Genomic DNA, 27748 nt, shown 5'->3' on the forward strand with positions numbered 1-27748 from the left:
AATGTAAAACGCCTGTGTAGTTTTCATTGGGCCTATGGTGGAAGCTGCTCATTTGGACCTCCTGGATCTTGTGAGTGATTGTCATGAAGCAGGAGAGGAACCACATATTCTAAAGATCTCTCCACAATTGATACAACTGGTGGTGGTCCCAAAAATTATTGGAAGGACATGTAGCACATTACATAAGTTTGTTGTCTTACACAGGGAAAACAGGCAAAAACCCAAACATGAAAGTATGGGTGATGCAAGTAGTTAAATGATTCAGCCAGTTCACATAGGCAGTGCAATTCTTTGTTACTCATTTGCTTTATAATTTGCCTGAACTTGACTCCTTTGCCCATGCAAAAATGTACAAGAGATCAAGATGAGAAAATACTATAAATACCACTTCATCTTGGAAGTACTTGCTTCCATTGAACTAAGATGTTATCATCCTGCAGTGCTGAGCAGGGCCACGATTTTGATACTTGTTCAATATTTAGTGTGGTTAAACTTAGGCAAGTTGTGCTGTTCTTTGATGTACTTGGATGGTTTATGCTGCAGGAACGTATGACCTTCCCAGTCATCCTCTGCAGCAGGGAGAACTGGCATGAGCTGTGTATGCAGGAGAAGAGCAGAGGTCAGAGAGGCTGAAGCGACTTGCCCTGGGGTCGCCTGCTGAACGTGCCCGGGTGAGGCGCAGGTGGGGGCCCTGGCCACAGGATGGAGCTGCGAGATGCTCTGTTGTACGTACTGGCCTTCACGGTGCGTGTTGAGAAACAAGTTTCCAAAGTTCTTGCTCAGCTCTCAAGGCTGGGAGCTCCGCTCTCGTTTGGGCACTCCATGAAATGGCTGGATTTTAAGTGGTGGTGGGTTCTCCTGAAGGACGTGAGGTCCTGGGCACACCTCAAAATCCCCCAGTCTGCTACTTGGTTATATTTGAAGCTGTAGCGTGATAAGCTTTTGAGGAGCTGCTTCTTAAAATTTAGTAAACACCCAGCCTTCCAGTTCCATTTCTGGACAAAATGAATCATCAAAGTTACTGTCCAGTGCAGAGATCGTGATCTATTTGGCTGTTGTCAACAGGTATGTTTTTTCCTGCCCGTTCAATTTCAGTCTTAAATTGTGAATAACCAGGAGTATGGAACACCTAGTGTTTTCTGAGGGAGGAGCAGGATATGGTGCTGAGGTCTCTCAGGAAGCATGTTTTGAGCCTTTTCAGGCCGTGTGAAGAACATCATTAACGCCCAGTCTGGTAAGCGTACACAGAGGCACGCTCTTTCAGATGACAACTGTTGTGACACCAGCATGCTGTCCACTCGTGCCGCCTTCCAATACGGTGCTAAACACTACAGCTAATGCTGGTTGCGTTTATTTTGCTCTCCGTTCGTACGCTGTTCTCGGGGTGACAGTGGTGTGCGGAGGGTAGCAGGAGCTGGAGGAATCTGTACTTGCCTGGTGAGAAAGCTGCTGCCCGTCTCCTGGTCAGTCGGGGCTGGGCAATCTGTCGGCAGGTGGCATTGCTGTCCAGCTGCACTGTCACGGAAATTGCTTGCTTGTTTGTTTGTTTCTTTTTTTCTTTCACCTTTGGACATTGCCTTTGCACTTTCTTATTCTGAAACCCTATAATTAGCCTGTGAAGACCTAATTATGTGTTGTTTGTGGGGAACATTTGTTATTGCTGTCCGATGAATTTAATCCAGTCTTTGTTCGTTTCTTGCTTTTGGCTGCGCTGTGGAGACAGTAGTCTGTCCTGCTGGTGCTTCTGTGCTGAAAGCAGAAGGAAGCCTGTGACTTCTGAGTAGCTGAATGCAACAGGAGCAGGTTGCCGAGAGGCACTAGGGACCTGGAAGGACCAGGTGCTGTTGCATCATCCCTACCTAAGGCTGCTGAGTTCTTTAGAAACTGCACCTTGCTCTTTTCTCTCTCTTAAATGCCGGTGCCAGAATATAGAAAAAAAACATACCTGAGGAGTATTGCATTGTCACTGTTTCATACTGCATCTGGTTATTTAAATAGTCTTCAGACTAAATTAGGTGAGATCTGTTGCTTTAGGCAACCTGACACTTCAGAGAATAAGGTTGGAAAAGGTATTGAACATAGACTGTGACCTGACTGAGGCCTCTTCAGAACTGCGATCGCTAAACAGGTGTAACGGTAATTACGTTCTGAGTTGATACTCTGCAGAAAACGGTGCTCTTTCCCACACTTCTGTAGTATCTGCTGCTGGGTTGGGTTAGATTTATTCGGTAGAGGCAAAATGAAATTGTGACTAAATTATAGAGGTGAGGTGGTACAATCTGGTTGTCTAGCCAAGACCCTAAGAATTTATAATTTTCTGAAGTGGACAGTGTACACAGATAACCATAATTTGCCAAATAATTGACTGTGCTTCTTGTAGCTGTTTTCTTCACCTTTCTGTATGTTTATTAAGATCTCATCCTGCAAATATTTTCCCTTGGTTTGGGAATATCTTTGCGCAGCCATTGTACAGAAAATACATGGTAGTAATTGGGAGACCTGGGCCCAAGACCCAGCTCTCGGGGCCAGCACAGTATCTTTCTGGTGTAAGCCAGCTTGAAACATGGCTTTTCTGATCATACAAAGGGAGAAAGATCCCTTGTGCTGGCAGCCTACGGCATGGACAGCAGTACCAGGGAAAGGCAGGTGCCGAGATCATGCTGTCTCTGCCCGGCACAGGTGGGTAGAATTGAGGGAGGCTTGATAGCGCTTCCTCTGTTGCAGGAAAACCCAAAAGGCTTTGACTCATGCAGTCCGGTGCTTCTCAGTGCTCTGCCCGGGTTTTGGGCAAAACTACGGTGCAATGTCCTTTTATCAGGGAGGTGTAACAGAACACAGAAATATCAGAATGACCATCCAGTCAAGGCCTAGATGTCTAGTCGTCCTTCAGGGAGAGGTCTATAGCAGTGTTTTGGGGAAGTAGCGTAAGCAACAACACAGAGAGATTTGCTTGTCCACAGCTTATGGCAAGGAGTGGCTTTAAGCCCTGTGCTGTAGGCTGCACCCTGACCACTGTGGTTTGCTAACCCTCTGACACATAGTCCCCTTCTGGAACCACTCATCTGTCTGGTCTCCAGAATGTGTTGAGCAGTGCAATCCACATTTCAATAATACTTTGCGGGAAAAATTACTTTCTTTTGTTTAATGTATGCATGCTTTGCATATACGAGGCTTAGCACAGGGAGCCCTGAGCCACCTGGGGCCATCTGCTAATATTAAGGTGTTCCAGTACCTGGGATCAATTACAGAATGAACAGGAGTGACTCAAAAGTATCTGGATACAAAACATCCATTTTGTCACTTAGATCTTCTCATTTCGTGGCAATACTTACTGGTTAATGTAAGACATGCTTGGAAGCATGTTGATGGAGACTTCCATTCAAGGTTGTATATGTAAACCACTTGGCTTCATAGAATTTCAGACCTTTGCAGTTGTTTAATCCTGGTTATTTAGCACCTTAAATCTTGGGATCTGTTTGTCGAGGCAGCAAGATAGAAGGTAGGCAGCTGCATTTGTAGCCTGTAGAGGGAGGATGGGCTTTTTGCTTTAAATCTAGTGCCTTTATCATTCTAGCCTTCCTCCTTTGATACTTACACAACATACAGTAGGGCAGTGGAACAGCTGTTGTGTTTGGTTAGATGTGGACAGATTATATTTCAGGCAATCTTTAATTAAAAAGACAACAAGTACCCAAAGTTGTTTTATATTTCACAGCTTTGCTTTAATTCTCTTGAGATTCCATGACTAAATGTGTAAACAGTGCAATCTCAGCAGGCAGGTATTTCCTGCGAAGCTTCCTCCAGTTCCCCACGGCATGATAGCTGTCTGAACTATATGCTGATACGGGTGAGGAACCTCGCCTCCTGCACGCCTTTGCCAGCTACCGCAGCCGGTGGGCCAGGCTCGTCTGTAGAAGCACAGAAGCAGGGCTGGACAGTCTTGGGTGAGTAGTGACTCTGAGGAATGTTAGCCACTTGAAGCTGAGCCGTGCAGCCGAGCTGCTATAGAGGTGTTGCCTTTACTTGTTAGAACGTATAGTAATTCTAGGACTGCTTTTTTCTGGGTGTAACAACGTCCTTTGGACACTGTCAGCAGTGGGGCAACGGGGATGCTCTGGGCTAATACCAAAATCCTTAGAGAGGATGATTCTTGTTCAGTTTACCTGTTTTTTTTTAATGATGTTGTGCTGCTATTTCACTTTTTATTCTTAATTCATTAAGACACAAGACTAGCTCTCAGGAGGGGCTAAGAACAGATCAGAGAGTCTCATCAAGGCCATGTAGAAATGTTTGGGGTTTTGTGGTCTGGGTTTTTTTTTTTTTTCCCCTCCACAATATTTGCCCAGGAGGAGCAGAACGGTAGAATCAAACAGTTGTCGGCGAGGACCTGATGTTCACGTTACACAAGTTTCATGAGAGTTTAATTTAGACCAGCATCAGTCCAGCTTTATGGTCTGCAATGGATCATTTGAGTTAACTTCATCAAAAAGCAATCTAGTTTGCCCATTGTGTCTGCCCAGTGCCATGGACTGTAGCACAGTAGGTGGGGACAATCAGGAGATGCAGGCTCCTGATTTGAATGAAAATGGTAATTTAGCCATACAAAATGTGGAATTAGGGCAAGGCAAACATGAGTGGGTAGTTGTTGCCGCATGCTGTGACCAAAGGATTATTTATGGTTCAGTCTACAGCATTCCTAAGAAAAATGAGCACCACAAGCACCATGTGGCAGTCGTGCATCCTAACCACCTTCCTAGCTTTGCTTTGGTACCTGCTGGTGCACACACAATGCAAAGTCTCCGAGCAGCTGGCTATAGGCAAACATGGTACTACTTTTATACCTTTAAGAGTACTAGATAGCATGTAGTAAGAATAGAAACCTTAGCTTGGTATCAGAGTATCACTTTTTCATCAGATACACAGTCCAGTGTAACTTGCAGAAGAGGTACAGGGAGAATGATACTACTAAAAAGTTTGGATTACATTTTATTATGGAAATAGAAATGATAGGTAAGTTGACCCAAAACAGCTGCCACAGGCACTGCCCCAGCCTGGCCTCCCTAACATACGTGGCTTTGACCAAAGGTTAGATTTGTTTCCCTTTTCTGGCTGTTAAATGAGAATGGTATCTGCTAGCTGGAGGTTGTTAATGAAGGACAGAGTATGACCATAGGCTGCTGTGATAGTGTGAACACCCTTCAGGTGACTTCCTTGGCTTTGTACATTGGTGTAGGGAAGTTAATTAGTCTTCATTCTCCTTGAGAAAAAGTGAGCACACTACAGACACTGTACTGTAACAAAGACCTTTATGTCAGTGTGTCCTGTCTCTCCCAGCAGTCCATCAAATATTGCATCAATACAGTCAATACTGAAGGTGTCAGATAGAACGTGAGCGCAAATAAAATGACTACAGAGCTGTAGCTTGAATTTCATGAATTCATCTCAGCCTTCAGTACCATACAGTGGCTTGCAAATATATATTAAAAAAAATATAGTTAACTTTTTTCCAAACAAGAATTTTCTGCAAATTGTGGTGATCCCTTGCTAGAGATCCCACATCTTCTAGACATCTAGGGCTATGCTAAGTATGTCAAGCCTTTGCTTTTACTTCACATATACAATCACATTACTTCACAAGGACATACAGCTGAAAAACACCAAGCTGATTGTCAGAAGGCTTTAAACTCTCCCTCATTGACCTAGAGTTGAAATAGCCTGTCCCAAACTGGATGCTGTATTTGGAAGCCCTGAGCTTTTGATTAGAAGTGAGCTTCTGCTTTCTGTCCCTAGGAGGGTTGCCGTCAGCTGTGTTTACCAAGTGACTGGAAGCTAGAGCCCGGTGCTAGTCAGAAAGCCTTGTCTTCAATCTTAGCCCAGAGGGGATAGAGGAAGAGCCAGAATCCCAGAGTCTTAAAGAGCTCTTAAGGGTTTCATTTTGATCTCTGTTTCATGCTGCCCTCCCCCATCTCTGAAAAAAAACTGCACGTTTCTACTCTAGGATAGATTTCATGTACTGGAATTCTTCCCAGAGTTGGCACAGCTTCAAAGGCTTTTATCTTGGCTGTAGCACCCACATGCTGCTGCAGAGATCCCCATGGAATAGTCTCTGAAACAGACAAAAGAACAACAAAGCTACAAGGTCCTACAGGAGGCTGTACCCTCGCTGGGATGATTCCCCAAAAGCCAGTCATACAGGGAAATCCCTCTCCTCCTTCCACATCTCCTATTGGTCACCCCAAGGCATCCTAGCCCTTGGCTTCTCTGCAGGACCCATGATTTTCAGAGTGTGCCATTCTCTTTGCTTTGTTGGTAAGAGCTCTCCCTCCAGCTGCTGAGTTAGGGCCCTGGTAGCTTTTCCTTAGCGGCATTTTCCGGTTTCTTCAAGGTCTCAGCAGAACCGTGCTGGCCTACAAGCCACTCAGTTTGCACTAAGGATTCATTTGTAATAGTATCGACTCGCTGGCCTGTGATACGGGAGTGCTCTCTTCTGAGCACTCACGACAGAAGACAGAGAACAAGCCCACATCTACCGGAGCTCTTCAGCTACTCACAGCAGCAGGCTGGTAAAATGGTCTCAACAACTGCAGCAACAAGGAGCCCTGCAGATGAATGTTTATTCTCTTCACCCTTCTCTGTACATTGATACTATGCTACTCTTTCAGGCTTAGCCGTAGACATTAATTTCAGTCCACTAACTTATTACTGGGATGTGGGGTAGAGCACTTACCTCAGCAACACAGAACACTGAGGACCAAGAACAGCATTTGACACAGCACTGATGTATCCACCTGTATATCTGTACAGCAGGTTGTTACATTTCTATCTACTCTGAAGGTGCAAGGTTCAGGGAGTTCTGCCTGCACAAGAGAGAAAACACCCAAGAAACCTGAGCATGCATAAACTGGTTGCTGTGGAATAATATTGGTCTTTCATCCCAAAAAGCTTGGGTCTGTTTCTACTTGGGTCAAATTGTGAATTGTCAGCAAAAAGCTGATCAAGAGCAGTGCTGAGGTTACCTATGAAGTTTCTTGTAGCACTAAGGAAGTTTATTAGCCAGAAAAGAAAGTTCAGTTCCAAATCAGATACTAGCTTTAATTCACAGGCCTGATCCTGCAAGCCTTACTCATGTAAGTGGCTGTCTTGCTTTCAGCAAGATTGAACCAGCCAGCAGCTCTCACTAGCTTGGGCCAAAAGCTTTTATAGATAACTACATCCAGGCTGGGGTGAGGGGAGGGTGGAGGAGAAGACAGACATTGCAAAACTAATTCATTTTCCACAAGAAAGCAATCATAAAAATGAGATAGTAAGCAAGCCTTGCCCTTAAGGTTACTGAATAGCTAGTAAATTAAAGGAAAGGCTAGCATGTTTGGTAATAAATTGTCACACGCTGCGGGCATCAGCAGCAGTTACTATGGATGCAGCTTCCAAGAGAGACAGGTAGGAAGAGAGAGCTGGAACGAGGAAGAAACAGTAGAGCTAAAAAAGGGTTAACTGGGGTTTTGAAAGATTGCTGTCTAAAAACCTTATTCAGTATAGAGTCAGTAATCCTTGGTGCTCCGAAATTCTGGCATGCTCCAGACCCTCCTGGTGGCCTGGGTACCCCGTTCCACATCTTCAGAGATGGTCTTGATGTCACTGATGAATGGGGAAATCCTGGACCGAGATTTAAATGTTGTTAAGGAGAGGCTGGTTTTGTTCTTTGTGTTCCATTGCCTGGCAAGCTTCTTGGCCTCTTCCTCCTCTTTGATCTTCTCAGCAGCTTCCTGCAGGACGGAGCGGAAGAGCCGGGATACTTCCTGCACTTCTGGTTCATATTCAGTAACGAGTTGCCGGAATCTGAAAGCAGAGTCAAGGCACAGCTTTGATTAAAAACAACAAATTACAGATTGCTGCCAAGTCACTGTGCTGGGCTTGGAACTTGCACTCTCCTGCAAAATGGGACACTCTGGACGGAAGGGAACAACAACAGGGAGGGGCCATTAAAGTCTCAAAGGTCCCTCTTTATAAATCCCAAGCAAGCCTGAGAATGTAAGGAAGCAGTGAATCACTATTTCTCAGAAGCACAAGAAATTATAGGGAGCACCAAACAAAGCTAGAAGGTGGCAAGTTTGAAACAGAAGGAAGTGCTCTTTTCACACACCACCTATTAAATCAGAACTCCGTGCTACCTACAGCTTAGGAAACAAAATGATTAGACAAGTTTGTGGAAAATGTCCTCATCACTGCTGATTAAACATGATTGTCCAAATGCAAATCCTTGTTCAAGTACTCCCTGAATTGCTGCTTACCAGAAGCTGTGGATAAACCAGGGAAAGTCCCACTAGACTTCCCCTGTTTTGGATTCTCCTTCCCCAGGGCACCTATGGCACCAAAGGCCGCTAGACAAACAAAAAACATGTAGAACTCTGTTAGATATTTGGTAGTTGCTCAATATTTAAATTTTAGTGAAGTGGTATTTCATCTTCCTAGGGATTTCTCTTAAGATTGGCTTAGCTGGTAACACCTTGATTGGCAGCACAATGCTGTAGCTAATTAGACAACTACAGATTACTCCACTGCCTTCTCAACAAAAAGCTCAAAATTTTATTTTTTTTATGTTTATTAAGATAGCTTAATACCAGGGAAGTGAAGAATTACCTTGTTTATTTTGCAGGTGAAGAAGATGAGATGCAGAGCAGGATAGTTTTCTTGAAGTCACTGAGCCAAAAAGAGAACATACCAGTCCTGACACCTTGTTGGGTGATTTGGTCCCCAGCCTGGGATCCACACACTGGTCACTGATATTCTCATTGTTCCGTAGTAGTATGCATTTAAACAGATACTAATACAGCTACTCCTCTAATAAGTATTCAGTTCTTAATATAAAAATTCTATCTACAAGCAGACACAGAGCTAACTTAACGGAAGCTAAAGTGTGTAAGGTCTGTAAGCATTTTGATATTTTCTCTCCAACAGAACCGAACAAGGATGGAAAATTGTAGGATTGCATTTAAATAAGCTTAATACAGCAGAAACTGTTAGAGGAAGATCTTGCCTCTTGTGGGGTTTTTTTGGTAAGCCCTAGGGATGTAACAAGGAGTTTAACATACTATGGAACTGCGCTGCTTAATGGCGTACCAATGGGTACCTAAGATAATCAGGACAGAAGGAAAACCAGAGATGAAACAAAAAGACTCTTTGTACATTTATGCCTTTTGACTCTTACTGTGGAGGCCTGGTATTGGAGATACATCTTAACATCATGCTGTATCCCAGATACATCAGTGTGCTTCTCTCACAGCAGGTGTTGGCAGCTATGTGTACAGCTGTGGAGGCACCAGTGTTGCCTGCTGAAGGAACTCGGTACCAGCAGAAGCACCAGTCCCTTTCAGGGTCAAGTTAGAGGAGTTTGACACAAAACCTACCAAAGTCATCAAGATGTTCCTTGACAATTTCAGTTGCTTCCTAATTTCCCTCCTCCACCCCCTGCACCAAAAAACTTCTAAACTTTGAACATTTGGGTGCAAAAAGCCTCTGAGCCACTGTAGCTCACACTGCTACATAAGTACTTACACAATGATGCTAAACTGAACCGTGCAGAGCCTAGAAGAGCAAGAGACTAGGTCTTACTAAGGGTTTGCACATAACAGCAGTAACAGAGATTTTGCTGTACATTTGCAAACATTCTTTCTGCCTTCTGAGGCAGCATTTCAATTGCATTATCAAAGAACCAAAAATACAGTTTTCACAATAAATACACTTTTCCCTTTATCCTAGCCAGAAGTATAGACAGAGTCGTCCATCAAAACCTAAGTCTTTGCAACACCATTATTATTATTAAAGCACCTTCAAATGACTTTTATTGCAGAGGTGAACTGAAGGCGTCATTCTGTTATTTGATCTCCATGTGTATTTTAAAGACAGGTGCTGTCACTTTATATATATTTTATATATATATTTTCATATAAATATATATATCAGTACATCCTCTTTTGTATTGGCAATTGTGCACCCAAAAGGCCTCGTCACTGTCTCCAGTTTTAGAGGCTGCATATGTCATACTGCTGATTTGTGGCTCCAGAGCAGGTAGCAGCATGTGTCAGGCTATTACCGGACCAGTAACTGGCTCTGGGAACAAGAGGGAAAATGGTTGGTATGATGGCAGATTTACACCCCGAGGATAGAGCTCACATGCTAATGGCCTGTGCTGCTAATACCCCTCCCATCCAATCTAGCTGAAATAGTTTTCTAAAATCAGTGTAACTTTCCACTTTGATAGCTATCTGCCTGTTTGCACTCTTAGCTAGGGCAGCAAGGATTGTTTTGTGAACTCTGCCTTTGCTGTTAAGATTTATCTCTGACTTATCAGGACCAGCACAAAAACTACTTCATATGGATTTCAGCAGGTCTAAGAAACAAAGAGAAAGCAAAATAACAGCCTACCTGCCAGTCACCCAAAGAAAAGCCACTCTCTTTCAGACAGAGAAAGGAAAGGGGGCCATTTCCTCTCCCCCAGTAGGATGAGCTGACTTTACCCGTTTATGCCCACCTAACTTCAGTGCCGGCACATTTGTGTAAGGGACAAACGTATGAAGTCCAAAAGGTGTGCATGCCACAAATATTTCTCAGCAGAAAGGATGGACAGGTTATCAGGGCTGTGGTCTAGCTAAATCAGTCTGTGTGTCAGAAAACAGATGATGTTTGCTGCAGCCACCTACGTATAATTGAAGCTATCTTCCCTAATTATCAATGAAAGCCAGTTGATGTGCTGCATGATCCAGCAGTCTGCTTTCTGCACAAAACAGACAACATACAAAAACAGTAAAACCACTGGAATCAAGGAATATGAGCTTGTATCCTGAGAATCCAACTCCACACAAAGCTGCTCACTGGAATTAAGCACACAAAATTGCACAAGGCTCACCTATCTTCTAGCACAGGTTAATGCCCTTGCACTTTTGCATGGAATACTTTCAAACTAGGCAACTGCACAACCGTATCTTGAAATCCCTCAATAGGGTTTCCTTACTCACCAGAGAAGTATACCTATCTTATTTGTGAAACAAGTTATGATACTACTGGTAGCTAACCTGTAATATATTACGCAAGTCATGCAGTCTAAAGATGTGACTGTCAATAAAACTCACCTTGAACCAGCACAGAAGCCTGGGGAGCATGTATATGCACACACAGGGATGAGCACATTCCCCAGTCCAGGCTGCGTTTTAACCACAGTTCAAACAAATATGTTCTTTAAATTGTGACCCTTCTGTTTCCTTATAGGGCCATTAGATTTTAAGAATCTGGCTGTGCTTGGCTCATACTGGCACTGTTTTGTTTTAAAGTACTGTCACCTGCCTATGTTATTCTGTAGGTCCCCAGTTCAGTAGGTTTCCCAAGCACAGTCTGAACTTTAAAGACCTGTTAAATCCAATGAAGTCCATGGACTTAAACAATATGCTTATAGTTCAGTGTATCCCTGGGTGCCTGTCTGAACTGGGAACTCTAAGTAGATTTAGTCATTCAAAGAAAACGTGGGGTGCCTAGTGCTAATGATTAGCTGCTGACTCCTGAATCTGTATTTTGAGCAGGAATTCTGGTTATATTGTAAAGCTATGAACAGCTTTGCTAGAGAAGGCTACTTGACTCCCAAAGGACTATGGCATTCACACGAACTGCAACACTTGGGGTCACATCACCTCAAACTTAAGCTCCTAATTGTAAATAAATCCATTTCTGATTTTAGTCATTTGTCTTACATTTAAGCGCACTAGGAAGTCCACTCCAGCTATATACCATCCTTAGAAAATTACAGTCCTTAGCCTGTGGTATTAATACATCTCAGAGCACCAAAATGCAGGTTTACATTTCCATATTAGGGTTTTTTGTTTCTTTCTGGGCAGAGAAGAACAGAAACCCACTGTTTCAGTTTTGCTGAAACTGAAAGCAATGAAACAGACCATAACTAGCTCTGATTAAAGATGGCAAAAATCTAGCATTCTGTGTTGACAAGCTACTAGGTTACTTGTTCAGTTTAACCAGGCAGTTAGGTACTAAAGGCCTCACCAAAATCACTGTCACTTCCTTCCAATGGCTCCAGGTTTTAATTTTAAATACAGTCGGTGATGTCCAATCCCATAACCTAAAGCTAAGTTACAAATAAAGCTATTGCATTCAAGTGCATGAGGTGAGTCGGAGCCTCCAAAGACCTGATGGTATTTGCAGTGTACTTGAATCCTTCCAGAATTTCAAAAGACTCAAAGAAAAGTTTCTATTGACCCGACATTCAAACAGGCAAGCTGAATCTGAAAAAAACCCTCCCATGTAAGAAGTGTTCCTTTCAGCCTCCTCCACATCTACAGAAACAAATTTATAGAAACCGTACCTCTCAGTAGATGTGACCGTAGCCACTGAAAAGGACAATCTGAATAACCACGTAGGTCTTTGGAGAATAAAGTGATGTCTCTGACAACTCATACAAAAATGTTTTGTTCTGGCTTTGATTCTGAGCTCAGAATCTCACAAAGGAGACCTTGCATAACACAAACAAAACAAACTCCACAGTCTTGCAAGATGTATGCTGCTTGTGTTATTTTAAGTATTACATGCTTGTCAAGTATGTCAAAAAGGACTTCAGCTCTTCAAATGTCTAAAGATGGAAGGGGAAGGATCAAGCTTAATATTTCAGACAGAACCAACGGCTTCAGTAAGGTACATGCTCTGCACTTGAACTTCCAAATGCAAGCTCGTAGGTTTTTGTGAGGGTTTTGTGAAGATTTTGCTAAAAGTTGGTACATATTTAAAAGTCACAGAGTATTCAAGAGGAAACATCAGCAGTGAAATGATCTTATGATTAAAGTACTTCACTGGAAATGTAAAGATTTCAGTTAAATTCCTATTATACTTATCTTGTGCAATTTTGGGGAAGTTATTAAAATCTCCATGTTATCTCACTTTCTGAGAGGAGAATTTATCCAAATTTGGCTTTCTTCTAGTTAGATTGCATACTACTCCTTTCTCACATACGTGTTCAGCTCCTAGCATGGAAAGCCCCACTCTTTTTCATTGTTTCCATCTCAGCAATGGAGATTTCTGGACCACAGGGCTCTCGCTTAAAAACTAGAAGAAGTGTCAACTGTTCATATTTCCAACACAAGATGAGGTGATTATCAAATAAAACTACTACATACCAGTTTCAGACAAGCAAAATGGTTTTGTACAGCATAATTCTAGTTCAGATGTGGAACTCTGCTACAGGGTGCCACAAATGCTGCAAGTTTACACCTGTTCACAAAAGAAAAGCAAAACCCTACAATCTAAACAAACTACTGAAAGAAAAAGCCACATGGTGCAATTATGGACAGAAGGACCACTTCTGGTTCCAGAAGTCTCCAAGTTACAAGGCACAGTAAGTTGGAGGCTATATACAAGATAATGTAATTGTCTGTACCGTTGCATTTACTTGCCTTGTTCTTTTTCTCTTTTCCTTACCCTGATGCTGCTTGTCACTCTCACATGCAGATTGCACATCAGATCAAACAGACCTCTGACCTACCCAGTTCTGCCATTTTTTGTGGCTATGACATTCCCTTTTCAATCATGGAATTGAACCAACAAAGATTATGCAAGCCTCATTTTTTTTAATGTGGCTCTGCTAACCGTGCAAACTCCGTAGTATGGAACAAACAAAAACATGCCACTTCTTGAATCATACTGTAATACAATTTATGATAGCCTATAGTAGCAATTTATAAGAGGATTTTTAAGAGGACAGTTTTATCCTTTCTCAATTATGCCCACACACGTGCCCAGCCATGTTGTTAAGTATCTACTGTCAGCGCAATGCTGAATACTGAACAACACTGAACAACCACTACAAGTTGCACTGCAATCACTCACCTTGCATGGTATGTCTCAGTTTAAAAAAACAAAACCAAAACCAAACCAGAGCAGCAGCAAGCTGTATACGGCTCAGTTTAATATTCTTTTCTGAAGGAGACTATGGACCCTAGGGCGTTCCAACTCCAGCAACTGAAGCCTGCTCTCATGGAAAGAACCTGCTTGCCAGATAGACCTTGCTCAGTGGCCCTGGGGATGCTGAAAATAACTCTGAACCAAGGGGTTTGAAGTGGTTTGTTTACAGCATAGCTTGGAGTTATACTAATACAAGGCAGGTGCTCTTCCGAGCAAACTTTCACTGGAGAAAACTTGGCCACTGAACGATCCCAAATCTCTGATTCTGCCACCATGGCAACCTTTGCAAAAGCCAATGCCCTGTCCAGTTTGTTTCCAATGTTCAGCCCTGGGGAAGATGAGGGCTAGAGAGGTAGCTTTGGCACCCTTTCCTGGGCACTCCTACTGTAAGACAGAGGACCAGTTGTTTCCAGCCCTCTTACAGTTGTAGTTCAGGAGCTGTACTGTACCTGGAAAACAGGTGCCAGCATATCCAGTGAGTGACTGCAAGATGCTGAGCACCCCAACGCGTATGGCCATGGCCTGCCGCTACTGTCTTCTTTCTAATCCCCACGGAAGAACATGTTGGAACAGGGGAAGTGGATTATAAAGGCCCATTTCACAATTTAGCTAAAGCAAAATTGAACTTCAGGGTCACTACTCCTCACTTGCACTTGAGCTAAGTGACAGGGTTTAGCTTAGAACAGCCCTCCCAAAAGGACAAGTCACCTCCCTCCCTTCCAGTTTGAATGCTACAGCAGGCTCAGATCTATTTCTGAAGGCATTTTCGCAGAAGGTTACTCAGCTGGCAAGCAGCAAGCATATGTCTAGCACTTCAAAGGCGTAACAGCAAGTCCAAGAGGCTGTGTCTACGTCTACACTGCATAAGGCAGAAGCACCACCTAGCTGTTCAAGCCAGCTGTGTGCCCCATCTGCATCCTACTCCATACCAAGGGTGTGGAAGGAGGGCAGGGCAGGGAGAAGCATGCAATCCCTCCTTTCTCTCAGAATACCTAGCTCACAGGCTGAAAAACACAATAGCACTTTTTGGCTAGTCTGGACACTGGGGACAAGTGCCTCAGTAGACCTGCAGAACAGCTTAAATCAAGGAAGGAAGGCTCCAGTGAGAGTGGATAAAAACCATAGCAGGTTGTTCGGAAGCTGTGGAGTCTCCACTCTCAGAGATACGGACAGGACAAGACCCCGAGCAACCTGATCTAACTTTCAAGGTGGCCCTACTCCAAGTAGGAGGTTGAAGCACATACCTCCAGAGGTCCCTTTAAACCTCAGTTATTCTAAGATTCTAAAGACTGAAGCAAAAACCATCACAATACTGAAATAGTTCATCATGCAAGATAAAGCTTCCGGCTGCTCAGGCGCATAAAGCACTCAAGCCAGTCTCAGAGGGAAATGGCATTTAGTAACTATTTGGAGGAACCTATACCATGTTAGACTGACTTGAAACATGAGATTTCCCTTATTTTGCAAAGATGCTGTCCCAGCATGGCTTATGATAAAGGATGCCAAGGTTCTGTTGGCCCTAACAACTCTCTTGCTCCTCACATATCATAAAGTGGAGAGGGGGAAAGGAAAGGTCTGTATCATCACATCTTTTACTGTACCTGAGTATGACAGGCCCACAATAGGAAGGATGTATTTTGGTACACATATCCTCCAGCTGCAGCCGCTCTCCCGGGCTGATATCATAGCTCTGCTTTGGATAGCTGACCAGCCAGCCGTAGTCCACCCCAGTCTTGATCTTGCGATACTCGTTCTCCCGCTCTCGCTGCTGCTTCTCTGCCTGCTTGGTCTGCCAGCTCAGCTCCATCATTAGTGTCTCAACCACCATTTCTGTGGGGCTCCTCTGGGAAATGCGGCTTGTGGGCTCATTCCACCTGAACCAGGATGCCAGTGACATAGTGCTCTGTGTGTCTTCATTGGGAGTGGGTTGAGGGGAGGGAGGGAGAGAAGAAGAACAGTGTCATCATCAACACACCTCAACCAAGAACATTCTCCCCCGCACACCCCTCAAGTCTGTTATTCAGCTAAAAGTGCTACTGGATTAGCCACTTAGAACTAATTGGTGCTGAGCACCTTGAGAAAGCTCACCCATAGCAGCCAGCTTGTGCAGAGGACAAGACAAAGGGTGAAGAGGCAGAGTTTCCCTTGAAGTTCTAGTCACCGCGTAGTTAAAATGACAGTCACAGTTCTTACATCTGAAGTCAAGTTATAAGGATACCTCTCTCCCTTCAGATTAGGCTGGCGAAGCATTCTGCCCACACAGAAAAGCTGGGGCTAGAGTTTACTGGTCTGACCCCTCATGGGAGGGCACAACCTTGCAGCAACTCTACATGCAAAACCTCAAGATTCCAGCCAGCAGGAGATCCTTATGGAGGAGGGCAAGATAGGTGACCTGGTGTGGTGGGTTGACCCTGGCTGGACACCAGGTGCCCACCAAAGCTGCTCTGTCACTCCCCTCCTCAGCTGGACAGGGGAGAGAAAACAGGCTCATGGGTTGAGGTAAAGACAGGGAGATCACTCTGCAATTACTGTCACAGGCAAAACAGACTCAACTTGGGGAAATTAGTTTATTACTAATCAAATCAGAGTAGGATAATGAGAAATAAAACTGAATCTTAAAAACACCTTCCCCCCACCTCTCCCTTCTTCCCAGGCTCAACTTTACTCCCAAATTCTCTGCCTCCTCCTCTTCAGTGGCACAGGGGGACAGAGAACAGGGGCTGCTGTCAGTTCATCACACGCTGTCTCTGCTGCACCTTCCTCCTCAGGGGGAGGGTCCTCACACTCTGCCCCTGCTCCAGCCTGGGGTCCCTCCCACAGGAGACAGTCCTCCGTGAACTTCTCCTCCATGGGTCCTTCCCAGGGGCCACGGTTCTTCACAAACCGCCCCACGTGGGTCCCTCCCACGGGGTGCCGTCCTTCAGGAGCAGACCGCTCCAGCGTGGGTCCCTGCAGGGTCACAAGCCCTGCCAGCAGCCCTGCTCCAGCCTGGGCTCCTCTCTCCATGGGGCCACGGGTCCTGCCAGAAGCCTGCTCCAGCGTGGGCTTCCCACGGGGTCACAGCCTCCTTTGGGCATCCCCTGCCCTGGCGTGGGGTCCTCCCCGGCTGCAGGTGGGGATCTGCTCCCGCTGACCTCCATGGGCTGAGGGCACAGCCTGCCCCACCGTGGGCTCCACCGCGGGCTGCCGGGGCATCTCTGTGCCGGTGCCTGGAGCCCCTCCTGCCCCCCATCCTGCACTGACCTGGGGGGCTGCAGAGCGGTTGCTCTCACATAGTCTCACTCCTCTCTTCTGATTGCTGCTGGTGTTGCACAGGTAGGTTTTTTCTCCCTTCTTAAATATGTTATCCCAGAGGCACTACCACCATCACTGACTGTCTTGGCCTTGGCCAGCAGTGGGTACATCATGGAGCTGGCTGGCATTGGCTCTATCAGACACAGAGGAAGCTTCTAGCAGCTTCTCACAGAGGTCACCCCTGTAGCTCCCTGGCCACGCAAACCTGATACACGTGGGTAAGTTTGCAGCTGCTGTAAGGTAAGTGGTAGAGTTCACCTGTACTTTCATAGGTACTGGCAGGAGTAACAGCTGCATTTACTAGAAGGCCAGGCAGAGCTTTAACTATTTAGCAAATGTGTTGTTGCATGCAGGAAAGGCTATGCTAGCTTCTACAAGCTGAAGTCCAACTATTAGCTATGCTGGAAGACCACACCTTAGTAGCTACCACTAGCACCAAGGGAACTGGGGCTGGGCTGAGAGGGAAGTGGCGGCGCACCAAGGTTTAAATGTATTACTTCTAAGTGAAAGGTTTCTGCTGCTGGGGAGTTATCCAGCACTTAGAAAGCAGAATAAACTGCACCAATCAGCTCTGCAAAAGACTGAATTAGCTCCCCACCCAGCCAATACCTTCACATAGTCACTTCAAGAGACAATGCATGGAACAGTTATTACCTATTGTATTTGTATTTAAATACAATGGAATTCAAAGCAGGCACCAGGGACCTGAACAGGAGCAAAACAGCATCTGTTTCTTCACACAGCACATTTACGTGCCTTGTTGCTCCCTTCAATTACCCCCCAGGGAGAAGAGGTGGCACAAATAATGGTTGCAGCTGGGATTACCAAAAGGCTACTCCTGGCAACGACCCAATCAGGACACGGCATCAAAAGTTAACATAAGGGCAATGGAATAAAGTGCCTGATTCCGCAGGACCTGAGCAGATCTTCACTACTGAGACACAGACATGCAGAGAGACATAAAAGGGAGAAAAATATGCTTTTGATTTAAGCTGCCATATTGGGGCCTAGAGCCTTAAGTGACCATGCAAATCACCAGAAGCTCATAACTACCCCGTACTCCCACTAGAGCTGAGAGCCACGAGCTCCCAGACTCCCTAGAAGAGCAATGGTCAATTGGATTGTGCCTTCGGTGCCTGGAAAACCATCACCATCTGCACCAGATGAGAAAGATACTCCAGTTGCTTTCATGCCTTTATCTGTTGCTGTAACGTAGCCTTGTTCTCTTTCAGAAATGTTTATATTATGTAAATATATCACACCATTAAAGGAGAATGCACCAAAAACCTGGCTAGTCTTCAGTGTCCCAAGTTTGAAATTATTTCAGGGTCTAATGCTTAGGCTTTTCTAGAATCAGGAAGTTTGCCAAACTGCATCAAAGGACAGTTTCCTATGTTCTACCTCTCCCAACAAGCAACACCAGTTTCTTCAGAAGGAAGACACAAAAGGGCTGAAAACTTCCACAGGACACACAGATCTAGCTACCTAGGTGTGGAAGGCCACAGGTACTCTTCTGAGACTGTATAAACACTAACACCTCTGCTACTTTACAGTGCTTACACGCAAGAGAGAGCTGTAGTGACTGTTTTCGACCTGGAGTATCAGCTATGATCATCCTTATGATAGCAGCCATAGTCAGCAGCTGCTGGAAGTAATCCTGCTCCTGTCTCATTTCTGTGCTCTGGAGGAGGAGGAGCAGCAGGTCCCTTCATTTGCTTTCATCGCCAGGGTGACTCCAGCTAACAGCGCAAATCACCACACAGCACTCTGGCCGCCTGCCGCTGACCGACTTGCACAAGACACATGAATGAACTCAGGTTGGAATTGATGTGCCGACAACCTCAACTCCGTAATTCCACCATCCTAACATGTACCTGGATCTTGCTACATGGTGGCCTCTACTCACCATTACACATTATTAAAGATTAAGATCCTTAAGACTTAAAGACCTTTTCCTTGGCCTTCTCACCCCTTATGTATCGCATAGGTAAGCCCTGCTAGCAGAAGTGAGCAGCATGACAGACCACAAGCTGTTGTAAATTATTTTAAAGTCTCCTGTTTCTTTGCAGCTTATGTGATGACAGCAATTTTTCATAAATTTTACAGGTACCTGACCAATTAAGTTAGTATTATTTCCATTTGCACCATCGTCTGATGAAAGTGAGCATGTCCTTCTGTATTTTACCAGCAAAGGGTCAGCTTACTTTGCGCTTATTCTAGCTATGACCTGGTCTCACGTTGGTTTAACTGTGCTGACTTTAGTGGCATTAGGTGTAAATCAGTATAAAGCAGCATAACTGTGAATCTGAGAAATGTCCTTCCAGCTATCCCTAGCTCACCAGCTGCTTCATTAGAAGAGGAGCAAGAGGGGAATTTAGTGATCAGAACTGGGAAAGAGAGCAAGGAGACCTGAGCTCTAATTTGACCTGCCCTGGCTTTCACATAGTCCTGGGCTGTTCTTACCGCCTTAATGTTTTTATCACGCACGTCTCCCTCAAAGCGAGTAGTTCTGCATGAGGAGAACCGTTTTACCTAGCACTAGTACTGCAGAGGACGGTGAGTTAGAGAACTAATTTTGGATACCTTGTCTGAGCAAAGCCTGCTGATCCTGAGCTTTGCGCTGTGCCAGAGCTTTTGTAAAGCACTGATAACAGGCAGACTTGCATTTGATACAGGAACATGAATGCCACCGACTCTGAACGGGACTTCCACTTGTCTCCCACACATTACTTGAAAAATCTGCTTCCAAATGAGAAGAATATAAAGTAAGGAAAGCACCTCACCTGCAGCTGAAATGGCCTGTTCTCAAATGAAGGAAAGTCCCAGGCAAGCATTTCATGTACACTGGCAGTTTGTGCTCACTGTTCCTAAGGGAGTCTTGTTTGTACGAGATTGTTTCCTTTCCCATCCCTCATCCATCATCTCCTTCTTTTGAGAGCTGGAAACTGGCCATCTCTATTTAGCAGGCTCGACAAGCCACCACTCTTCCCACTACTGGTCTTTGCAGCCTGCAGAAGATACTGTGGGCTCCATTAATTGTAGCTGCTGTTTTTAATTTAAAGTTCACATGCAGGCTAATCATTAAATGACTCAAAATGACTCTCCTATTTGGAAAGACTCAAAGGACTGTCGGCAGGATGTGGGCAACTAAAGGAAGGCAAAAGTTTCAGCCCGAGATTCTTATTGGGGAAAAGGACAAATTTATACCTTGCAAGCATTCATGTTAAAATTATTAAAAGAAAGAGACATTGCCCCATCTGAATACAGATCTTTGTGTTGTACAGTTAGTCCATTTTCTGATTCCCTGTAAGAGGCTATCCTGGGAGCTGACATAATCCAGTTGATGAACAACTCTGGTGTTATTCAAGCAAAACTTCAGAGAGGTTTACGTAAGTTCTACTCCAGAAACAGATCTGGGTTTCAAGACTTTTGCTTCATCAACCCTAGGTCTTTGTCTAGAAGACAAACCTTCTCCTCACGCTATTGACTGCAAGTCTGACTAACCACTTCACAGAGTTTTAAGCGTACATTTACCTTACCCACGTTAAAAGTCTGGAATGTCTCACTTTTTCTCTCTCACACAGCCTCTGAGGGTTTCTTCAATTTTTAGTGATTACTAGTAAGCCCCCCCGAGAATTTTTCATGTAAAAGTTTCTCGTTTGCTTTAGTTCTAAAGAAGCTTTTTACCTCTTTCCAAATCTCATTTTTGTTCTCTACATTGTCAGCAATTCCTGCATTTTAATCCTCACCTACTTTACAGCTTTCTCTGTTCTCTGCTCATGACATGTTCTGTACAATTTCACCTCATCTTCCATCTTTTTACCGTCTCCCACATTTCCCCATGTGACTTCCTCCTCTTGGTCCAGTGAATGCACCAAAGAATAATCAGAAATACCAACATTCACATGCCTTATTTGTTTTCATCTTACTAAACTAGGATTTCAGCCTTTCCTAACTTTTTTACTAATGAAGGGGGTATGTTTCCGTAGCTGGCTCTCTGGCTGTTCTTTGGCCAACTGGAGACTGTTCATATAACCTGACAGACATCAGTCTCCTTCAGTCACTTGCAGGCTAGATCACCACTTGCTAAGACTTGTTACAGCAGCGCTGCTTTCTGGCGAGTCAATCAGCCAGACCCGTTTGCCTTGTAAAATATGAACTTCTGCGAAAAAAAAAATTCCCTTCCATTGATCCTTTTTCTGGTTCCTAGCTTCCAACACCCTCCAGGACAGGAAAGGAGTAGGCACAGGGTAGGAAATATGCATTTGAGGGGGGAAGAGAGAATACAGCTGGACTCTTTCTAAAGGTATGCCCTCAGTTTATAAGTCTCCTGTGATTTGCCTTTGCCTTCACAGTGTGTTAGTCCAGGAGTACTACTGACAATCCTTGGTGACTCTCAGCAGTCCTAGGGATATGGTAGTTGTGTCAGAGATGAAGGAGAGAGGTCTTAAGGGGCTGGACAACTAGGAGCCTAATCCAAAGTCCAGTGATGTCAATGGAAATGCTGTCACTCAGCTGGCTATAGATAAGAGTCCCAGGAAACCCAATCATCCAGGCAAAGCATACTGACAAACTGGGCTGAGGAACTGGTAAGTGTCTTCCCTCCCTTTTTTTTGGGTGGTAGTTCCTTAGTGCCACAGTCAGAGAGCAGAGACAGAATTTGTTCATGCAAGATATGCACTCAACCTTTTTCCACACACGCCAGATCAGAGGGTAGCAAACAAGGAAGATTATTTCTAAAAGTGGGACAAGCTCCATCCCCAAACTGTGCTCGTAATTGTACTTTAAGACATGCAGTCATGGGGAAAACAGATGATGTGAAACTGCAGAGCATGTTAAACTTTTTTTCTAATTATTTTCTTCATTAGTAAAGTTTGGATGACATTATCCAGAAAGGTCCAGTTTCCTTCAGATAGCAAAGGGTATCCAGTATCTCCCTGGACTGCAACTCACATGTAGATTAAAGCTGGTTTGGCTACACCCGTCTCTGAATTCTGTATGCGCTAACCGATGCGACATTTAACCAGCTTCTCAGGCAGAATTTGTGGCCATGGCTATGCTGCTAGCTATACCTATGTGAAATACATTAAGTAGCGACAGCATCGTAGATGAACCCCAAATTCTATTTCTTCTGTGATAGAGATACTGTAATTTTGTTCCAAGCAAAGAATCTTAGCAAGTTTTAATTAAGACACTGCTGCCAACACCTTCTCAATTTTATTTATATAGCCCATCATAGCTTTGTAAAAGAATCCCTGTTCTCTAGTGCTTTTTTTGCAGTTAGTTACCATTATCCTTTCCATACAGAGTCTTTTACCTTACAAGGGCCCAAAGAACCCTGCTTCCTATCTGTCTGGAATCTCCTTTCTTGTTTAGTGACATGGAAGGCTACGGTGTTTACAGCTACTTGCTACGTGATCGTAATCTCAGTGGAAATTATTATAACCTGAGCCCGAGAACCTGTATCTATCTCCCTAAGTTGCTATGAGGCAATTAATGCTGAAAAAGCAGTAGATAGAGCTTTTCAATCAAGAAACTTGAAGGCAATGCAGATATCATGGCATTAATACAGCAGCATTTCTCAGAGACACAACTCCTGGGGACACTCAAGGGTCTGCTTATAGACCACAGCAGAGAACCTGTGTTTTGCTTTATGAGCGTACCAATTCTCTTGTTGTGATGGACACAAGCTAGCTATCACTGGACAAAAAAAAATCACAGTAGTTAAAATACACCCAGTGACACGACCCCGTTACCAGTAGCAAGGCATTTTGAGTAACAGGAGTACAGGGGATCAAGCCAACACTTCAAATGAAACATTATTTATTGCCAAGTCTTCATGGCTGCAGGTGTTCAAGGACAGCAAAAAGAGCCTCACAGTAGTGTCTGAAAGTGAGCTAAACGTGACAGGACACTGTGGCACCCAGCAGGTCCTTGCATGCCAGCTAATGCCTGTCTGCCCCTAGCAGGGCAGTGCTCATAGTCTCCCACCAGCCTGCCGCAGGCTGACAGCTCCCGCTGCTGCCCAGGTCTGCTTCCGAATGACAAGTGCTCTCAAAAATCTGTGAGAACCATGCTGCTGTTTGGCAAACAGTCCAATTTCTGTGTTAGTTTTTCTACAGCAGACTCAGCATTATAGAAATGGGCTGCCTCTTTGTCTGGTATAATTGCCGCAGAGAGTTACAAGTCACTTAAGCCATTCATGAATGCACACGACTGTAAAAATCACTGCTAGGTAGCATAACAGAAGGACAGACAGCCAAAGCATATCACAAGGTGCTGCAAGATAAGAGAAACAAAAGTGGTACCATTTCTACCAAAGGAAAGCATGAGTGGCCTTCTGAAAATACCCACTGTATACTACAACCTTCGTCTGTTGTGTTGTCACATTTTCTACAGCTAGTAGCCCTCAAAAGATTTGTTGTAATGAAACTCTTTAAACTGAGAATGCATAAAAAATACTGCTCTCATCTCCCCAGCATTTGTGTAGTTTGTAATACATTCTTAGAGCTTCAATCTTTTAGAAAACACATCCATCTGATGCATTTTACATCTGCCTTTTGATTGCAAAAGGTGTAAAGAAACAAAAATTCAGTGTGAACTGGGCTCAAGCTCAGCTATGAATAAGAAAAGTACTTTTCAACCACTAGCCAAAACACAAAGAGAAAAGGTAGCTGCTCTAACTGGTACAGCTTCATGGCCTACAGTAGAGCTGCACTAAGATAAAAGGTATTTGCTTCGCTGAAATAAATAAAAGTGCTGTGTTGATTAACTCCAGATTAAAAATCCAGCCTACAGATCTTAAAGAAAACGTGAAGGAAGGGCCCAATAGCCTAGAGTTCTACTAATGGCTAGGGCTTTCTACAAAAGATAATTTTTGTGTTATCTGCAGAAGCAAAAGGCTGGGTGTGACTCAAATCTGCTTATGAAGCAGAGTAGCATTTTACAGTTTGTCGACTTATCAGAGCAAATGAGTTCCATCTGCTAAGAAACAGGACTATTTTCATGCCAAATTCCCACTCATGCTTTAAACAATATTTTCTAATAGCAACCATAAAAACACCCTACCATATACAACTTACACTGGACTGCTACCTAAACCTAACGAAGCCAGGAAGTTAAACCACACTGATTTGCTGTCTTTGCCTAAGTTGTTATTAAAACTCCTATATTTTTCTCAGATCTTGCTGTGGTGGGATCAAACACACCTTCAATTCTATATATGACTTTGATCTCTGCAGACTACAAAGCCAGGTTTCCAGGCAGGACAGAGGGACCTAAAGCATTCTCCACTATTCACTCAGCCATGTAAATAAGAGTTCAGAAGGTAACACAGACACGTAGCTTTCCTGTTATTAATACTACTCAAACCACAAAAAAAAGTATTGTTGTAATAAAGCAGCAACAGCATCTGATGGAAGGCTCCAGCACAAAAGGCTTTCAAAATTAACACTCGGGAGAGATCCCCAGCTCATCCTTCTCTGTTCTGTCATTTTAACTACACAATGTTACTAGAGGAGCAGTAACAACACAAACTGGAGTTTCTAATATCACTGAAGATACTTATATCTATAGAATTATATGAAGTAAGAGCTTGAAACTCAGACCCAAAAGCACATTTCACCTGTTGTCAGGCTCACTGAAGTTTGGGGGGTTTTACTTATATATTTTGGCTTAGACCAGACTAAGTGCTGTGAAAACGGGTGGGTGAGATGTGCATTCTCCATCCAGACTGAGGACTGATTCTTCTGTGAAAGCAGGAGTAACTCATTGCATCATAAGGTGAGAATGCATTTTAACAGACACCTATACAACTCTGTTCAGTACTGAACCTTGGTTACAGTATCTATCAGAAAGAATCAGAATGGAGAACCCCAAGTCTCACTCTGTCTCAGTTCACTGCAGAACTATTAGCCTATGTGGGAGTTTTCCCCGTACTGCAGAATACTAGCAGCAGTGCTGAAATTCAGTCCTTGTGACAGGAGTTACTTAAAAATACACATTGTCTTAAAACTAGCACCCAGAAAAAGAACACTAAGTTTACAGTTCAAAAACTTAAGCCTCTCTTTGTAGAGATCACATACAGCATAGGGAACAACCAGCCAAGCTCTGGGAAAGCTCATGTTTTTCTTCCTGTAATAGCTGCACGACCCACCTACGGCCCATCCACAGAGAGCAGCCATATAAGCAGTGAAAAGCAGTGTCTTGAGAGAGATTTTAATTAATGCATTAGCATTAAGAGATGTACAGCACAGTCTATTCTCACACTGCCGTAACTCCAAAGCCATCTGACCGACCTTAGTGGTACCACTCTGGGGTTGCTAAACATTGGACGTCCACACTGAAGACACTTAGTAGGGCAGGTGTCTAATTGGAGAGATCTTAAACAAGAACGGCATACGCATAAAGCAGCATAAACCTCGCTTTCCTGCTCGGCTGCCTGTTCCTTACGGAAGCGGTCACCCAGCGCTTCTCCGTGTGGGCGGCCGTGCCCGAGCCCAGCCCGGGAGCGCTGCCGGGGCACCCGGCCCTCCCCTGCCCACCCGTCCCGCCTCACCTCTGGCGGCCGCGGACCCAGGGCGAGCGAAGAGGGGACCAGGACGAGGACGTGGCTTGAAGTCAAGCCTTCCCGACCGGCACTGCGAGCTCCAGCGCACATCGGGGCACGGATTAGCCCCGGTGACGAGGGGTACCAGCTGGGCTTACCGCGGGGCTCTGGAGCCCGCGGGGCTCGCCCCGGCACCTCCGCAAGGCAGCTGCCCGCCAAACGCCTGGCACCGCTCCACTTCGGCACCTGTTTGAAAATCCCTCCAAAACCCGAGAACTTTTGTGGGGTTTTGTCATCTGCGGCTGAGCCGGCACTTTGAAGAAATCAACGTAATTCACAGAATTCGGACTTTCTAAAGTGGTTACGTCAGGGCCGCTGTTTCACCCCCGGCCCCTCGCCTCACGGCCCGCCCGCCGCTCCCTCGCAGGAGCCCCTCGGGCCAGGCAGCGGTAACCGGCTGCACCGGCGGCAAAGGCGCAAACCGGGAAACCCCCGCCCCGCGCTCTTGGCGGCAAAGGGCCGGGGAACGCGGCGGTCACCGCCGCTCGGCACCGCCGCCGTCCCGCCGGGCGCCCCACGGCCGCAGCACCCCGCCCGCCGCCGGCAGCGTCACCTCCTCCTTACCGCGGTCACCCGCTCCCGTCCCGCCGCCGACGCTGAGGCGAGCGGCCGCGCCGCGCCGGGGCAGCGCCGCCCCAACACCGCCCCTTCGCCCAAGTTGAGCGGAGCCGCCGCTGGCCGCCCGCTGCCGCCGGCTTCTGGCGGGCGGGGGCGCACCCGCCGCTCCCCCGCCCGCCGGCAGCCGCCGTTGCCATAGCGACTACGCTAAACGGGCTCGGCCCAGAGGCGGCGCGCTCCGCCGGGGTGTCCGCCCGGCCCCGGCCCCGGCCCCGGCCCGGTCCCGTACCACCCCCCCCGGCCCGGTCCCGGCCACCCCCCGCAGGGACTTACCTCTCTAGATGAAATTTGCACTGATACATAACGGACCTATCGAATTTGTTTCTCGCCAGGGCCTTGAGTTACAGCTACAGCTGTCCAGGGCGGGTCAGTCACAGAAGCCGCGCAGGTTTCACTGGGTTTGGAGAGATGAAGAAGGACGAGGGGTCGGCATAGGAGCTGGAAGGACACGGGGGAGGTGAAGAGGAGGCGGAGGAGGGAGAGCTGTGCTATTGAGAGGGTGAAGGACAGGCAGGGTCAGAGGGTAGCGCTTCACCTGGGCAATAAGCGCATTGTGAGAAGGGGTCCGGGCACTGGGAGCTGCGAGGGATGTGTGTGGATTTTAGAAGCCCTGAGAAATGATTGTAATTTAACAAGGGGTCAGTGAGCAGAGTGGTATTTAGTAAGGGGTCAGTGAGATGCAAAGGACCGCAGGCCGCCGGAGAGAGGGCAATGCCATGCGCAGTGAGGGGGCAGCCCTGCACCCCACCAAGCCCCCATGCCACGAGTTGTGGTCCCAGCCACATGCGGCGGGAGCGATTCTGCGAGCCCACAGCTCCTTGCCCTGTCTCTTCCTGCAGTGCAAAAAGGCACAGGCACATCCCCAGTGCCAGGAGCCAAACCCCCACCAAACCCAAGGGCAGCCCGAGCCGTGCCAGAGGGCTGCAGAGCTGCGGCGGTAGTTAAGGAAAGCACACCATCGGTGTCCCTGGTGACACCCCTCAGGGACATGTGAAACCTAAGCATTGTAAGGTTTCATATGTCCCTGCTGGAAAGCTTTCATAAATTACTCCCAAATTCTGACACCTTAGTACTGATGCGGTACTCATACAGCCGGAGGACAGTGGTGTTTCAGACCGTGTATGTCTGTACAGTACATGCATAAATCAGACCAGCTAAAAAATTACAGGTTAAAAGATGCCCAGTGCAGTCTAAATTAAAATGTATGAGGAAGTTGGGGTTTTTTTTAATATCTAGTTTATTATTAGATCAAATAACACAACCAGACTAACAAAG

General features: G+C 45.5%; 1 protein-coding gene across 3 annotated transcripts; it reads right to left on the bottom strand.

Moving 5' to 3' along the window:
- Nucleotides 1-3712: 3712 nt before the first annotated feature.
- On the bottom strand, nucleotides 3713-26570 carry RD3 (RD3 regulator of GUCY2D). 3 transcript variants are annotated; one of them, XM_040612025.1, is made up of 4 exons: nucleotides 26420-26570; nucleotides 15555-15864; nucleotides 7523-7836; nucleotides 3713-6857 (listed from the first exon to the last, which is right to left on the bottom strand). In XM_040612025.1, the coding sequence occupies exons 2-3, from the start codon at nucleotides 15848-15850 to the stop codon at nucleotides 7539-7541; spliced, it is 594 nt and encodes a 197-aa protein (XP_040467959.1). In that variant the 5' UTR covers nucleotides 15851-15864; nucleotides 26420-26570; the 3' UTR covers nucleotides 3713-6857; nucleotides 7523-7538. The 3 variants fall into 3 exon arrangements, with proteins under 3 accessions (XP_040467959.1, XP_040467957.1, XP_040467958.1); XM_040612023.1 differs by having other exon boundaries at nucleotides 3713-7836; XM_040612024.1 differs by lacking the exon at nucleotides 26420-26570 and adding an exon at nucleotides 25805-26024 and having other exon boundaries at nucleotides 3713-7836.
- Between the last annotated feature and the right edge of the window lie 1178 nt (nucleotides 26571-27748).

The sequence above is a fragment of the Falco naumanni genome, chromosome 12, assembly GCF_017639655.2.
Source record: "Falco naumanni isolate bFalNau1 chromosome 12, bFalNau1.pat, whole genome shotgun sequence".
Lineage (NCBI taxonomy): Eukaryota > Metazoa > Chordata > Aves > Falconiformes > Falconidae > Falco > Falco naumanni.